The sequence below is a fragment of the Pelobates fuscus genome, chromosome 4 (genome assembly GCF_036172605.1).
Source record: "Pelobates fuscus isolate aPelFus1 chromosome 4, aPelFus1.pri, whole genome shotgun sequence".
Lineage (NCBI taxonomy): Eukaryota > Metazoa > Chordata > Amphibia > Anura > Pelobatidae > Pelobates > Pelobates fuscus.
Window position 1 is genome coordinate 380,676,687 of NC_086320.1, and position 16,503 is coordinate 380,693,189.

General features: G+C 43.3%; 1 protein-coding gene across 1 annotated transcript; it reads left to right on the forward strand.

Moving 5' to 3' along the window:
- The first annotated feature begins 4,029 nt into the window (after positions 1 to 4,029).
- Positions 4,030 to 10,718, forward strand: LOC134608178 (cathelicidin-related peptide Oh-Cath-like). The gene is made up of 4 exons (XM_063450843.1): positions 4,030 to 4,256; positions 4,676 to 4,780; positions 8,350 to 8,433; positions 10,524 to 10,718. Exons 1-4 carry the CDS (start codon positions 4,065 to 4,067, stop codon positions 10,638 to 10,640), a joined length of 498 nt encoding a protein of 165 aa, XP_063306913.1. The 5' UTR covers positions 4,030 to 4,064; the 3' UTR covers positions 10,641 to 10,718.
- Positions 10,719 to 16,503: the final 5,785 nt, after the last annotated feature.

Genomic DNA, 16,503 nt, shown 5'->3' on the forward strand with positions numbered 1-16,503 from the left:
GTCTTTTTTTTCACAGGAATGGGAAAAGATATCTTCGGACAACTGGATCCTCAATACAGTAGCCGGTTACGAGATCGAGTTCTCAGACACCCCGGTACAGGACCAACGCCCACCACCAATAAAAGCGTCGGCAATACACACCGAAATCATAGACACGGAGATCCAAACCCTGTTCGACAAGGGGGCGGTGGAAGCCGCCCCAGACGATACGGGTTTCTTCAGCAACATCTTCGTAGTCCAAAAGAAAACAGGAGACTACAGACCGGTCATCAACCTACGGCAACTGAACGTTTTTGTCACCTACAGACATTTCAAAATGGAAGGAATCCACCTTCTAAGAGACCTACTGTCGCAACACGACTGGTTCACTCGACTAGACTTAAAGGACGCCTACCTATCGGTACCGATAGCCCGCGTCAGTCGTTCTTTCCTCCGCTTCACATGGAAACATCTCTCCTACCAATTCACCTGTCTCCCATTCGGCCTCAGCTCAGCACCATGGTGCTTTACGAAACTCATGAAGCCGGTAATGGCTTACCTAAGAGAGAAAGGCATCCGCTGCCTGGACGATATTTTGATATTCTGCGAATCAGCACCCAGGCTTCAATCTCAAACGAGATCCATAGTGCTCTTGCTAGAATCATTGGGATTCATCATAAACAGAGAAAAATCTTCACTCCAAACAGCCAAGGTGGTTCAATTCCTGGGATTCGAAATAGATTCGAGAACATGTACCCTCCGGTTACCCACTACAAAGATTGCGACAATACGGAAAGAGATACGCCGGGTACTTCGAAAGGACTCAATACCGCTTCGCCTCTTGGCCAGAATGGTAGGCCTTTTATCATCCTCCATACAAGTTATCTTCCCCGGACCGCTACACTACCGGGCCATGCAACGGGCGAAGGCCCATCACTTGAGACAAGGACAGACATACGACCACTGGATCCCAGTGTCAACAGAAATACACATGGAGGCCTGGAACGGCAGAGCCATATCCGTCCTGAACCCGGACTTCGTCCTGGAGTCGGACGCCAGCCTATGGGGCTGGAGAGCCCACTGCGCACAGGCGTCCACCGGAGGACCATGGTCGGAGGAAGAGAAACTCCTACACATCAACTGCCTGGAGTTGATAGCGGGCTCCTTCGCGATCCGGAGTTTGGCCAAGAACATGTCCAACTGCTGCATACTCTTGCGCATGGACAACATTTCGGCAGTCCGATACATAAACCACCTGGGCGGAGCCAGATCGCGGGCCTTGACAGAAGCTACGAGGGACATCTATCGATTCTGCCTACCCCGCAACATCACGATCAAGGCAGAATACCTACCGGGAGTCAACAACCACACAGCGGACTGGTTCTCTTGACATTGAAGAGACAGCAGCGATTGGTGCCTGGACACCACTATCTTTCGCAGGATAAGGCAGGTAAGAGGTCCGCTACACATAGACCTCTTCACATCACGGACGAACACTCAGCTACAGAGATATTACAGTTGGCTCCCGGACCCTCAAAGCGAAGCAGTGGACGCATTCCTGCAACAATGGCCACAAACGGGAGCTTACGCAGAGCGGGGACTTCTCTGATCCTGATCACACCATTGTGGAAGAGCCAAGCATGGTTCCCGGACCTACTAGCTCTGTCTCAAGACCATCCGCTAATCCTACCAGTGTTCCCATTCCTCCTAGTGAACCCGGACGGGGAACCTCATCCGTTGATTACACAAGATCGGCTGGAACTGGTGGCCTGGAGTCTTTCCGGGGATCCTGGAACGTCTCAGGCCTATCGCAGACTGCTAGAAACCTATTATGGGACTCCTGGGCACCTGGCACTAGGCGCAGCTACCTATCCGCATGGAACACGTGGAATCGCTGGTGCATGGAAAGGGACCTCGATCCCTTTACAGCACCTATTCCCTGCATTCTAAATTTCCTGTCAGCCCTGTTTTCGGAAGGAAGAGCATACCGCTCAATTAATATCACCAGATCCGCCATCTCGGCGGCCCACACCCCGATAGATGGTACACCAGTGGGTCAAAACACCCTAATATGCCGTCTACTTCGGGGCATCAAGCTAGCCAGACCTCCGGCCCCGAAGTATAACACTCTTTGGGATGTAGATGTGGTTATCCGATTCCTGAGGAACTGGCCGGACAACAAGACCCTGTCACTGAGACAACTATCAGCCAAACTGACTCTCCTTCTATGTTTAGTTTATTTTCGTAGGGTCGCGGACGTTAGGGCTTTTGACATAAACGGTTTCACTGTAACACCAGAAGGGGTTACCTTTACGGTGTCTCACAGGACTAAGACGGACTCCACATCCGTATCTTACCCTTTTTTTCCGACGGTTCCGCGGCTATGCGTTGTGAACACTTTACTTCGGTACCTAGAGGTTACCGAACCGCTCCGTTTTTACCGATCGGGTCAACTACTGGTATCTTACACTAAACCATACAAACCCATAACTATCACTACGTTGGCCAGATGGGTTCGATGGCTCTTATCCCTGGCAGGTATAGAACCGAATTTCGGGGCCCACTCGGTACGCGGGGCGGCGGCTTCGCGTGCATATTCGGCGGGAGCATCACTATCGGACATCTTGCGCTCGGCAGACTGGACTAGGGAAAACACCTTCAGAGTTTTCTACTTTCGACAGACATCTCACGCATCTTTTTCGTTGTTACCGCAGCGTTAAAAATGCAAAATAGGAAGCCTCCTGTCATGTAATAAAATTGTAGATTATGTTAACGTAGTGTACGTATAATCTTAATTTTAATAATGACAGGAGGCGAGTATTTCCCCCCCCATAGTTCTTGGGATTGTTCCCCCCCTAAATACTTGCCGATTCAAGCATTTAACAGACAGTTATGACGACCTTACAGACGGATATCTTCATACTGTATGAAATCTCACATACACTGTATCAGTATAGAAATAACTGTAGCTAACAACTTAATAGAATAGTCAATGTAATAACCTATACTTTAGATATATTAAGTAACTGAATCAGGTCTTTAGGTTTGCATGCGGACAATAGTCCTTTTCCACATCCTTTCACCTTTTTCCGTTTTTTTTCCAGCATAAGATGATTCGGGAACCTGGCAGCAACACCTCTCAAGCTTCAACCCAAGCTACGTTCGTTCAAAGTTACAGAGTTCCAGTTTAAAAGACGCACCACAACCTGACGTTACAGGATTTCACACATCAAAGAAAGAGGAATAGACACGCCCACCAATGACTTAGATACATGCTATGTTGGCCTTGGATTGGTTAAAAGTTTTTGATTGATTGACTTGTGCTGCTGGAGGCATAAGTAAAGAAAGTTATGCAAAATACTCGCCTCCTGTCATTATTAAAATTAAGATTATACGTACACTACGTTAACATAATCTACAATTGTATTATGTAAATCTGGTGCACAAGTGAAGCACTAGGTTACACCATTTATTGTATATTTTCACCATATACAGAACTGTCACAATTTCAGTGAAGCGCCTACGCACTATTTTTCTTTCTGATGTCTTTATATGCCTGCATGTCTCTGTATGCATGTATGTCTCTGCCTGTGTGTCTGTATGTGTCTGTGTCTGTATGTCTCTGTATGATTATTTCTGTGTTTGTATGACCCTTATTTTAAACGAGGGTGGGGGGCACCAAAATGCATCTTCGCCTGTGTAACTAAAAATCCTAGCACCGGTCCTGACCCTGTGTGTATGTATGTCACTCTGTGTTATTGTGTGTCTATATATATATGACTGTGTGTGATTGCGTGTCCATGTATGTGACACTCAGGCATGCTATTATGTATTGAAAATTCACTGAATTCAATTCTGTAAAAACAGAAAGTGTGGCTATGAGTGATATTTACACTAAAACAAAAATTCCACACATTTCCCAGCACTGGCTGTTTCTTGGTTGTTTCTTAAGCACAGTTTATTGCAATATATTGCAACAACTAAACAACAAAACAACAACAAAAAAACAAGAACAATCAACTGTTGCAAACTATATAAACACCGCCCTGGGCTGTGTGCCCTGGAGACTGAATCACTGAGTGACCATGGATGGCTTTCTGAAGATTATCCTTACACTTGGGGTGAGCTCAGTGGTAACCGCTGCTTATCTACCCACAATTCCTGAGACTAATCAGAACATATCAGCCCTGGCAATAACCTGTACTGACTACTACAACAATGGATCCAGTGAGGACTCAATCTTCCAGCTAGATGGCACCGAACATGGAACATTAATAGTAAGTATCGTGACTGGTCTATAGTATACACTGCACCATACAATCTACTAATGCTGTAACAGAGACAAATAGAAAGAGACAGAGACAAAGACACACATACACAGACTAATAGAGAAACATATAGCAAGCACAGACAGAAAAATAAATATATACAAAAATAGTAACCAATAGCAAGGACAGGTAGAAAAGGCAATGACAGACAAAGACACAGATAGCGAGTACAGACATGTATGTAACTAGATAAACAGACAGATATAGAATGATAGATGCCATGAGAAAGTAAAATTCAGAAAGAATGAAACATAGAACATTTCTATCCAATTATTGTATTTATTAGATACTTAGCAGGATATTTATCATTACACGTGACCTGCGTACTGAGCCTACTAGTCCAGATTCTTCATTTATTTATTGAATAGGACAAAGATCCGACCTTCCAACAGCTCACTTTCATAATAAAGGAGACACGGTGTAAGAAATCAGAGGAAAACATCAACAAGCCGTGTGCTTTCAAAGAGGACGGAGTAAGTTACCTGCTCTTATTATCAACACTAACTCTGTGTATTATAACATAACTATAACATGTAAAACACTGGGACTGTACAAAGGTGGAGGAAATATTAATGTAGATAAATTCACCATTTGGAGACAGAGTTAAAAAAATACAAAGCGAACAATGTTTGTTTATTTATTTATTTATAAAATATTTTACCAGGAAAGATACGTTGAGATTTCTTTAGTTTTAAAGTATGTCCTGGGTCCACAAATCATTGCATTGTTACATTAGGGTACAATAAAATACAAAAACAATATTAATACACAACATATACAAAATTTTACATAGAACAGGTAGGAAATATAGAATCCACCATGACAGGTGCATTCTGTTTTGAGGTATGTAGAGAGGGATCTCTTAAAGGACTTTAGGCTTGGGGAAGATTTTAAATTGTGCGGGAGGTCGTTCCACAATTGCGGTGCTCTGTAGGAGAAGGAGGATCGGGCTGCTTTCTTTTTGTATTGAGGTAGACTAAGTAAAGTGTTGGTACTGGATCGGAGGTTATAGGAAGTGGGAACAGCCGGGGAGAGTATTTTGTTCAGGTAGGGCAGGAGCTTCCCTGAAAAGCTCTTAAACACAAGGCTGGAAAGCTGAAGGGTGAGTCTGGATTCCAGCGACAGCCAGTTTAGTTATTTTAGCATGTCACAATGGTGAGTTCTGTAATTACACTGTAGCGCAAATCGGCAGAACGAGTTATACAATGTGTTGAGTTTATTAAGGTGGGATTGCGATGCAGATGCATATACTACATCCCCATAATCAATGATTGGCATCAGCATTTGCTGTACAATCTTTTCCTTTACTGTAGGGCTTAGGCAGGATTTGTTTCTGTACAGGGCACCTAGTTTTGAATCAAGTTTAGATGCAAGCTTTTCTATGTGGAGGCCAAAAGATAGATTGGGGTCTAACATCATACCCAAGTATTTGAAAGAGTGGACTGCGGTCAGTGTGCCATTTGAATTTGTTTTGATGGATAGGTGGGAATTGTGTAATTTAGGTACTGTTCCAAAGATCATTGTGACAGTTTTGTCAGTGTTCAGAAAGAGTCTGTTTTTTGCGATCCACTTTTCTACCTCTGTAAACTGGTTTTGGAGCACAGCCTCAAGCTGCGGTAGATCGGATTTGCTCACATAGATTCCTGTGTCATCTGCGTACATGTGTACTGTGACGAGACCAATCTCGCCACATTGCATTGGAGGAGCCTGGTTACCCGCCTGTTGCCTCTGGACTATGGCCCCATGGTAAACCTTGTATTTTCCCCTGCAGAAAGGCTTGTTCGTGCCTTTCTGCCAGGGTGTTCGGTAAATTCAATGTACCGAACAAACGCACGAATGACTGGACCACCTGGGAGCTGGAGGGTGCCATCAATTGACCTCCCAGAAGCTGCGGTTAACCGCAGCTTAATTGACGAATGCTTGGTGGCCTTTGTTCGTTTGCCGAACACGTGGCGGCGGCCATTTTAAAGTCCAGAACGGCCAGCGGTGTTCAGCGTTCAAACTATGGAATTGGAAACGGACACTTATTTGCGCGAACACCGCTGAGCCGTCAGCCTCCTTTCTTCTGCATTCTGTCATTTAACCGAATGCCTGTTCATTCGGTAGTTTAACCGTATGAGCAGCATCACCCCAGATAGCCATGCCATGGAGCCTATTCATATAACGAAATACTATGGGAAAGACTTTGGCTCCATCGCGATTGAACTGTATGTATGTGATCTGAGCGCCATTCGGTAATAATGTGCGCTCAGATCTAAGCTATCTGCGGATAGGTAGAATGTATATGTTTTATTAATTATTTCTAACATTGTGTATTTTTTTGTCTTTTTGCTAACATGTGCTCAATGGAGTGTTGCCTCTGTCCTTGGAGATAATTGGATTACTTCCCAATTATCTCCAGGATAGAGGGGAGGGATTGTAATGTACTGTGGGAGTGTTTTAACCCTGTATGCCTGTGATTGGTTATTTTACCATTTGTGTCCCAGTCTTCCATTTGGTCCCCTAGGGGAGTGTCCACCAGGTGAAAGACCTGCATAAATACCGGGCAGGTAGCCCACATTAAACCAGACCACTGCTTGACCCTCAACACGGAGCTCTGTCTCGTCTTTGGGGGGATTTACTGTATGCTGTTAGAGACTGATTGCCAGGAGTGTAAGCCGCTTGGGTGCTTTTCCTGTTTGTCTGCTAGCAGCTATTCGTGAAGTTCCGGTTCGGGAGTTTGGAGTGCTATTTTGTATGCAGTTCGGGAGTTTGGAGCATTCCCTTGTATCCAGTTCGGGAGTTTGGTGTTCTGCAGTAGCTGTGCCTGTATCTCTGGAAGGAGAAGATCTACTAAACGTCTTTAAACCCCTTTTATGTCTGGGGGTGCCGTTCCATGTACATTTGAGGATTTGCAGACATTAGGCAGATCATTTATAAATAATGAAAATAGTAGGGGGCCGAGAATGGAACCTTGGGGAACACCACACGTGACTGGGAGAGGGAGGGAGTCGCTGTCAGAAATGGACACATATTGCGAGCGATCCGATACATACGAGCGAAACCAGGTTAGCAAACAATCACCAATACCTGAGTTTTTGAGTTTGTGCAGTAGAATGTCGTGGTCTACTGTGTCAAAGGGCTTAGCAAAATCAAGGAAAATAGCTCCAGTTAGGTCTCTTTGTTCCATGCCAGTTTGGATGTCATTGCAAACTTTTAAGAGGGCAGTTGTAGTGAAGTGATTCTGGCGAAAGCCCGATTGATCAGGGGTCAGATAGTTTGATTATTGGTAATACTCACATAGTTGCGTATGGACACATTTTTCTAAGATTTTTGACAATACCAGGAGCAATGTTGGGCGATAGTTAGAAACCAAAGTAGTGTCAAATATACATTTTATTTGAAATATTCTAAAAACAAAAGATTAACAAATTGCACTTTAACCATAAAATGAGGAGAATGAAATAACTAAATATGAGAAAATAATCTTTAAAAGGGAAACTATCACTTCGCCTTCACAATGCTCACGTATCCTTATATTAGACAATTATGTATATATGAAGTGTGAAAAATAAGATATTACAAGATCCTAATTTCATCTGTTTTACGTAGAAAATGAAAATGTGATTAAAAGTATCAAGTTGTAGGTGATTTTCTATGTATTCTTCAGTGTTGTCAAATATTACATTTAAAACTGAACTACTGAAATAGATTTGAAGTAGATAAATAGAAATATTGATAATCTGAGCAGTGTATTTATGTTTGAATGATGGGTTTTCTATAATTATAAAAGAATATATTCCTAATTACAAATATACAAAATTATGCCTGGGTACTGAAACTCCCACTACTCCTGGGCGGCAGCAGTGACTATAGTAAATATCAGCCCCAGTACCTACAATAAAAACCAAAGACTGACTTGTGCTCTATCCAAATCCCTACACACATTAAAGTAAAAACATAACAGGAAACAAACTGTCCTAAATCATCCTATTAGTGCTTCATGTCTCAGTCCCTGCCCTGTCCTTGTATTTACTGTGTTATAACTGTGTCTCCAACATAGGTGGTAAAGCAGTGCGCAGCATCCATTTTCCCTGGAGATGGAGAAAGAAAAATTATCGTTACCTGCGACACTTTGTATCAAAACGTAAGTTTCTCTGTTACATAAAGCGAAGTATAGTTAGGATGATTGATGCTTAGTTTAGTTAGGATGATTGGTGCTTGGTATAGTTAGGATGATTGGAGCTTGGTTTAGTTAGGATGATTGGTGCTTGGTTTAGTTAGGATGATTGGTGCTTGGTTTAGTTAGGATGAATGGAGCTTGGTATAGTTAGGATGATTGGAGCTTGGTTTAGTTAGGATGATTGGAGCTTGGTTTAGTTAGGATGATTGGAGCTTGGTTTAGTTAGGATGATTGGAGCTTGGTTTAGTTAGGATGATTGGTGCTTGGTTTAGTTAGGATGATTGGAGCTTGGTTTAGTTAGGGTGATTGGAGCTTGGTTTAGTTAGGGTGATTGGAGCTTGGTTTAGTTAGGATGATTGGTGCTTGGTTTAGTTAGGATGATTGGAGCTTGGTTTAGTTAGGGTTATTGGAGCTTGGTTTAGTTAGGATGATTGGTGCTTGGTTTAGTTAGGGTGATTTGAGCTTGGTTTAGTTAGGGTGATTGGAGCTTGGTTTAGTTAGGATGATTAGTGCTTGGTTTAGTTAGGATGATTGGAGCTTGGTTTAGTTAGGATGATTGGAGCTTGGTTTAGTTAGGATGATTGGAGCTTGGTTTAGTTAGGATGATTGGAGCTTGGTTTAGTTAGGATGATTGGAGCTTGGTTTAGTTAGGATGATTGGTGCTTGGTTTAGTTAGGATGATTGGTGTTTGGTTTAGTTAGGGTGATTGGAGCTTGGTTTAGTTAGGGTGATTGGAGCTTGGTTTAGTTAGGATGATTAGTGCTTGGTTTAGTTAGGATGATTGGTGCTTGGTTTAGTTAGGATGATTGGTGCTTGGCTTAGTTAGGATGATTGGAGCTTGGTTTAGTTAGGATGATTGGTGCTTGGTTTAGTTAGAATGATTGGTGTTTGGTTTAGTTAGGATGATTGGTGTTTGGTTTAGTTAGGATGATTGGAGCTTGGTTTAGTTAGGATGATTGGAGCTTGGTTTAGTTAGGATGATTGGTGCTTGGTTTAGTTAGGATGATTGGTGCTTGGTTTAGTTAGGATGATTGGTGTTTGGTTTAGTTAGGGTGATTGGAGCTTGGTTTAGTTAGGGTGATTGGAGCTTGGATTAGTTAGGATGATTGGAGCTTGGTTTAGTTAGGATGATTGGAGCTTGGTTTATAGACTATACAACTTACATTATGGATACAATCTCATTTCTAAGGGTTTCTTTTACTTGTTTAATTGATTCTAATCTGGCAATAGGTCTGTTCTTTCACCAGACATGGCGTGCAGGTTAGGACATCACAGGGAGGGTTCTTACAGCTGGGGAGGGGTTATGGCTGAGCCTGATGACAGTTGAACATGAAGGATGATTTATTGATTGAATGGTGGTAATAGCAGTTATCGGTGATATCCTAGGTGAACTAATACATTGACGTACATCTGACGCAGGTATGGACAGAAAATTCTGCTTTACTTTCACAAGTCATTGCTTGATAATAGGGGGATTTTACCTTCATCACCTGAGCACAGCTGGGAGTAATTAAAACATTAAATCTACTTGTCCTCCGCCCCAACCTCCGTTGATCCCTGGTAGTCCAGCAGGAGTCCTGTTGTCCTGTTTGGAATTCTAGCGACCTGGCTTCCTTGCAACGTGCCAGGAACACGTGTATATAAGCAGGCAACTTGGCCATAATAAGCCAGTTCCTCTACACCCTTCACTCAGCCTGGGCTAGTGTTTGGGTGGATCAGCTATACTCTCTGCAGGACAGCTTAATTACTTAAGCTGTCCTTAGGACCCTGTTCCAGGGCGGGAATCGATGGAGAGAACCCAGCCAAGCTGGGGCAGCTAGGGGCTGAAGCACTCCTGTGTCCCAGAGGAGATCTAGGAAGCAAGCTTGGCGGTAACCAGTCGGGGTGTCAGGCGGTCCGTCACACTAAATATCTGTAATTTTTGTACTAGATGTAGCTTATTATTTTGCAATACTGCAGGATGACATTGTTAAATATGACCGATACTGTTTGATTTGGAATGGGGAATCTTTATATAATGTAATATTTATTTATTTTTATTTGCTCTTTTTCAGAACAAAACGAAAAGAGCTGCCAGAGCTAACTGCAAATGTATATGTTGTTTTTACGACAAAAATAATAATACTTGTCGCAAGAGACTAGGGTGTCTGAGTGCAATTAAAAATGTCTAAAAATATCTACGTATATACGAAAAACTTCTCTGTATTTACCCAGTGTATATATTGATACACTCCTGTTATTACCCAAAATAAAAGCAAAAAATTGTTTTTTTTCTATATAAAAAGTAAGGTATATTTATTACCAAAAACCCATTGCTACAAACACACGTTCAGAGAGAACGTGGCAGAGCGAGCCGACAGGGAAATAGAAGAACTACCCCAAAATGCAATTAATATTTTATATATATATATATATTTACACACACACACACACACACACACACACACACGTACATATATATTATAAAGGATGAAAGCATGTGTGATGAATAGGGGTGTAACTAGGAATCACAATGTCTCGGTGCAAGAATCAAAGAAGGGCCCAACCTGTCCCCCCTCCTTGCTCCTCACTAAGTAATACATCCTGAGTGGGAGGTGTGTACTACTGCCTGTGTTTGATTACATTGGGGATTATTGAGTGTGATTGTGTGTGAGGCTTTGTGGAGAATTGGTTGAGTATCTGTGTGTATGTGTTGCTGGCTGTATATGATATTGATGTGACAGCTTGGTGAGTGGGATTGTGTGTGGAGTCGGCTTACTGTGATTAGGTGTGGAGTTGGCTGAGTGTGATTGTGTGGGGCTTAGCCAAGTGTGTTGGTTGGCTGAGTGTGTTATGAATGTGTACAATTGGTAGAATGTGATTGCGTGTATGTGTGTGACTGGCTGAGTGAGTTGTATATGGGGTTTGGCTAAATTTGAGATTTTGTGGTGTATACTGGCTGAGTGTCACTTTGTGTGGGTGTTGTGTACACCATTAAGAAACATATATCATTTCTGTAGGTTCTGCATTGACAATTCTCCATGCTGGCACTGACATGATGGCTTCACTACCAGCACATTGGCGCCAGTGCATCCCATACTCAGTCGGCAAATGTGAAAAATGTCCCCTGAGGAAGTAACACAGTGACAGAGAGCAAGAAGGCTGCCTGTTACTCAATCTACAGCATTAGGCCTGGTGTGTTCTAACTGACACACACACACACACACATTCTTACTGACAGACACACACACACACACACACACACAGAAAATACACTGGCATATACATAAACTGACACACCCTCACTGACACACAAACATTCTCACAGATATACAAACATTATCACAGACATACAAACACACCGAGACACACACACAAACTCACTAACACACACATTCTCACTGACACACACACGGGACATGTACGGACATAAAATCACACTGACATGCACACACACACTCATTGACACACACACATTCTCACTGACATACAAACACTGACACACGCAAGCTCACTGACACACACATTGACTACCCACTTACTGACATACAAACACACACACATACACTCACTGACACACACTCTCATTGATGCTAGTACAATGAGTGCTAGTCTGCTAGTACAGTGCTAGTGTGGGCCAGCACTCCACTACAAATCTTCAGTGTCTTCGTCCAATACCTCACATCAAGTAGAAAAACAATGAGGAGCCACAACAACTAATAAATGTCAGCTAGATTTATTCCATCAGTGTGGAACTGACAATGTTTTGACCCAACCAGGGTCTTTGCCAAGACTCGGTTCCAAAATATAATGTGCAGCTTAAATCCACATTAGATTACTAGTAGTGTCATAAGGGTGGAGTATTAATTAAACTGAGTAATTAAACAGTTACATACCAGAAAAGAAAAAGAAAGAAAGAGCAAAGACAGAAACATAACAGAATGCCAACATATGTAAAAGACACAACTATACAGAATTCAATTAACTATATCTCAGTATGAAAAGTACAACCTTGTTATGTTCTTGTCACTCTGACATTTTTTCAGATAGTTATATACCCCTTATTGAAATGTCATAGGCTAGCCAGGAATCTTCTCTTCAGACCAAGGACTCCTGGTGGATAAGGTCTTCCATATCTTCTCAATTATTATTATGCTGCACACCTTTCCCAAATCATAATGTGCAAAGGCCTCAGGGAGACAAACGATGGATAGATCTGGAGATAGGCCTTATGGGATCCAACCTACCTTCATTTTTATTTGTCTGGAAAGGTTGCCTTTATGCATATCCTGTCCTTCCATCCTGAATTCATTATATACCAAATTCGAGCTAGCAAATTCCCCATCTCCAATGTACCCAATCCACCGTAACAAACATTTCATGAGACCACATGACTTTAAAATCTTAAAGAGGCAAGTATCCTAAGATATATCCATCTATGGCCAGAATGATGAATACAATTTTAGGATTTGAAGACTTAAAACAGATCACACACCTAATGACTAATGACTTACTACACTACTTCCATTTAAGGGAATTAGCACAATCTACGGATATCAATGAAGCAGCAATATCACCATCTACATTCTTTGAAATATTAGGTAATGAAGGAAAATACAATATGGGAGCCACTAAGATATATCAATGAATAAGAAACAGATTTAGGTGAAACTTTAGAACTGCTAGAGTAAAAATAAATGTGGGAAGAAGCAGCAAAAATCTCGGTATGTATCTTATCTGAAGAACAGATGTTTACATTTTATTCATATGGCATGTGGCCCCAGTTTGGTTACATACAATAGGTAAAAATCCAATGGAATTCTGCTGGCGACTTTGTGGTCACAAAGGTACATATCTACACATGTGGTCGGATTGCCCAAAATAACATGGCTTCTGAAGAACATAAGGGATTAGTGACAAAAGTCTAATGGAAACCGATTGATCTCTCTCCTTGGACCTTCCTCTTGTCTCAATTGAGGGAGTTCCAAACACAATGCAAAACCTTTTAATTTAATCTCCCTAGCGGCCCATATGGTCCTTACAGCCGGATGGCTCATTATGGAACCCCTGACATTGCAAGAAGGCAATGAGGTGTATATAACACTCTAGCTGAAACTGATGTCATGATACAGAACATTCACACAGTTGCTGCAGATTTGCAGTGGATTAATATATCGGTGAATGCTTTCAGAGAATCAGTTAATAACAATAATGTATCCAAAGCTATGGTATGTGGTATAGTTGGAAATTTACTAGACGACATCTAAATTTAGGCCTCCAAGAAATAAAACGAGGGGAATGGCCCAGAATAATCAATTCTACCCTAGTCTTTGATCTGGTTAGGGAATATGGCATAGATGTAGAATATGGCATAGATTGTCAGAATGTAGTCCTTTCCAAAATAAAGGTCTGCAGAGTTGGTGCAATAAGTGAAAATTAGGAAAAAAGGTAATTAATAATTACCATTAATAATTGACATTCCAGTTTGGAAAGAACAGCCTGTACCTGTTCATAAGATGACTATGTTTGGTGAGTTGGAAGTGGCTAATCGCACTAATGTTTTAAAGCAATTCCTTCCACAAACTCGCTTAGTAATAAAAGAAGACCAGTTCTGGAAAGTTATCAACCCCAGTTGCTGTGACAGACGTTGTAATGCTTGGCTTTGTTCCTGTGTACTAGAACCATTAGTCCAGGCAGATGGGTGCATGGTGGAAAACTCAGGGAGCTGCCCTGTTCACCTTCACAAACCCATAAATGGTTGGAAAAGAGTGGTGCACGGACAGGGTCCCACGATCTGCGCACTGGGAGTATCTTCAGTTCTGTGGCAGCAAACTATACAATATAGGGTACCCCCAACAGGATGGCGTGTTAATCTTACCTATGGCTCCATGAAAGTGGGCAAGGAGGTCATAAGCGCCAATATCCAACTCACACAAAGATCTATGGACGTGGTACAGGAAGAACTAGGAAATTGGAATAAAATGGCTCCCTCACATTTTAAGAAAATCCCACCACTTAATGTAGATTTGGATACATTATTTAAAATAAATAATCGAAGGGTGGTGCAATTGCAAGAGCTGGTGAAGGAAAATGTAGCTAGCCTTAAAGGGACACTATAGTCACCTGAACAACTTCAGCTTAATGAGGTTGTTCAGGAGAGTGCTACAGCTACCCGGAGCCTTTTTCTTGTAAGCACTGTATTTTCTGAGAAAATGCAGTGTTTACATTGGAAGCTTGGAACACCTCTTGTTGCAGTCAATCAGACGGCCACCAGAGGGACTTCCGAGTTCAGAGGCCCTAAAAAGGCCTCTCGTCCGATGCATTCTGGGTGAATGCATCAGACGGGCTATCAGCACACAAAGCACTGTGAACGCGCTTTGTGTGCTGATAGCCTGTCAGCACTGCTGTGGGCGTGGCTTCAGCTGACAGCTTCAGCTTCAGCTGACAGCTGAAGCCCGAACCCACAGGGACCTACTCTCCTTCCCCGGCCCCCACCCCTGAGCGGTGGGTGGGGGCCCTAAAATTATCTATAAGGGGGGGGGACCTACTGTCCCCCCCCCCCCGGCCCCCACCCCTGTGCGGCGGGTGGGGGCCCTAAAATTATCAATAAGGGGGGGGACCTACTGTCCCCCCCGGCCCCCACCCCTGTGCGGCGGGTGGGGGCCCTAAAATTATCAATAAGGGGGGGGACCTACTGTCCCCCCCGGCCCCCACCCCTGTGCGGCGGGTGGGGGCCCTAAAATTATCAATAAGGGGGGGACCTATTGTCCCCCCCCCCGGCCCCCACCCCTGAGCGGTAGGTGGGGGCCCTAAAATTATCGACAAGGGGGGGGACCTACTGTCCCCCCCCGGCCCCCACCCCTGTGCGGCGGGTGGGGGCCCTAAAATTATCAATAAGGGGGGGACCTACTGTCCCCCCCCGGCCCCCACCCCTGTGCGGCGGGTGGGGGCCCTAAAATGATCAATAAGGGGGGGGACCTATTGTCCCCCCCCGGCCCCCACCCCTGAGCGGTGGGTGGGGGCCCTAAAATTATCAATAAGGGGGGACCTACTGTCCCCCCCGGCCCCCACCCCTGAGCGGTGGGTGGGGGCCCTAAATACAAAGGGGGGGGGGACCCTAGTTAACCCTCCCCCCCCCCCAAAAAAAAATTATCTCCCTACCTACCCCCCTCACCCTAAAAATAATGAGGGGGGAACATTAACTAAAAACCTGTAAAAAAAAAAAAAAAAGAGATAAAAAAAACTTACCATTCGATGTTTTCTTTCTTCTAAAATCTTCTTTCTTCAGCCCAAAAAAGGCCAAATAAAAATCCATAATAACCGACGCAATTAAAAAAAAAAAAAAAAAAAACGAGCGCAAAAAAAATAATCCATCTTCACCCATGGAGGGCTCCGCAGGGTGGGGACTGAGCTCCGCAGGGTGGGGAAGGCTTATAAAGCCTTGCCCCGCCCTGCAATTAGGCTAAGAACACTCTGATTGGTGGGTTTAAACCAATCAGAGTGCTCTTTGTCATTTTACAAGCGTGGGAAAGTTCTTTGGAATTTTCCCACGCTTGTAAAATGACAGAGCACTGTGATTGGATGGATTTCAAGCCATCCAATCACAGTGCTCTGTGTCATTTTACAAGCGTGGGAAAGTTCTTTGGAATTTTCCCACGCTTGTAAAATGACACAGAGCACTGTGATTGGATGGATTTCAAGCCATCCAATCACAGTGCTCTGTGTCATTTTACAAGCGTGGGAAAGTTCTTTGGAATTTTCCCACGCTTGTAAAATGACACAGAGCACTGTGATTGGATGGCTTGAAACCCATCCAATCACAGTGCTCTGTGTCATTTTACAAGCGTGGGAAAATTCCAAAGAACTTTCCCACGCTTGTAAAATGACACAGAGCACTGTGATTGGATGGCTTGAAACCCATCCAATCACAGTGCTCTGTGTCATTTTACAAGCGTGGGAAAATTCCAAAGAACTTTCCCACGCTTGTAAAATGACACAGAGCACTGTGATTGGATGGCTTGAAACCCATCCAATCACAGTGCTCTGTGTCATTTT

Bases quoted from the DNA above. Each gene is read 5' to 3' on its own strand.
- LOC134608178 (XM_063450843.1), top strand. From the start codon at position 4,065: ATGGATGGCTTTCTGAAGATTATCCTTACACTTGGGGTGAGCTCAGTG. The intron at 4,257-4,675 runs GTAAGTATCGTG...TTTATTGAATAG, and splicing joins CCGAACATGGAACATTAATA to GACAAAGATCCGACCTTCCA. The intron at 8,434-10,523 runs GTAAGTTTCTCT...GCTCTTTTTCAG, and splicing joins GCGACACTTTGTATCAAAAC to AACAAAACGAAAAGAGCTGC.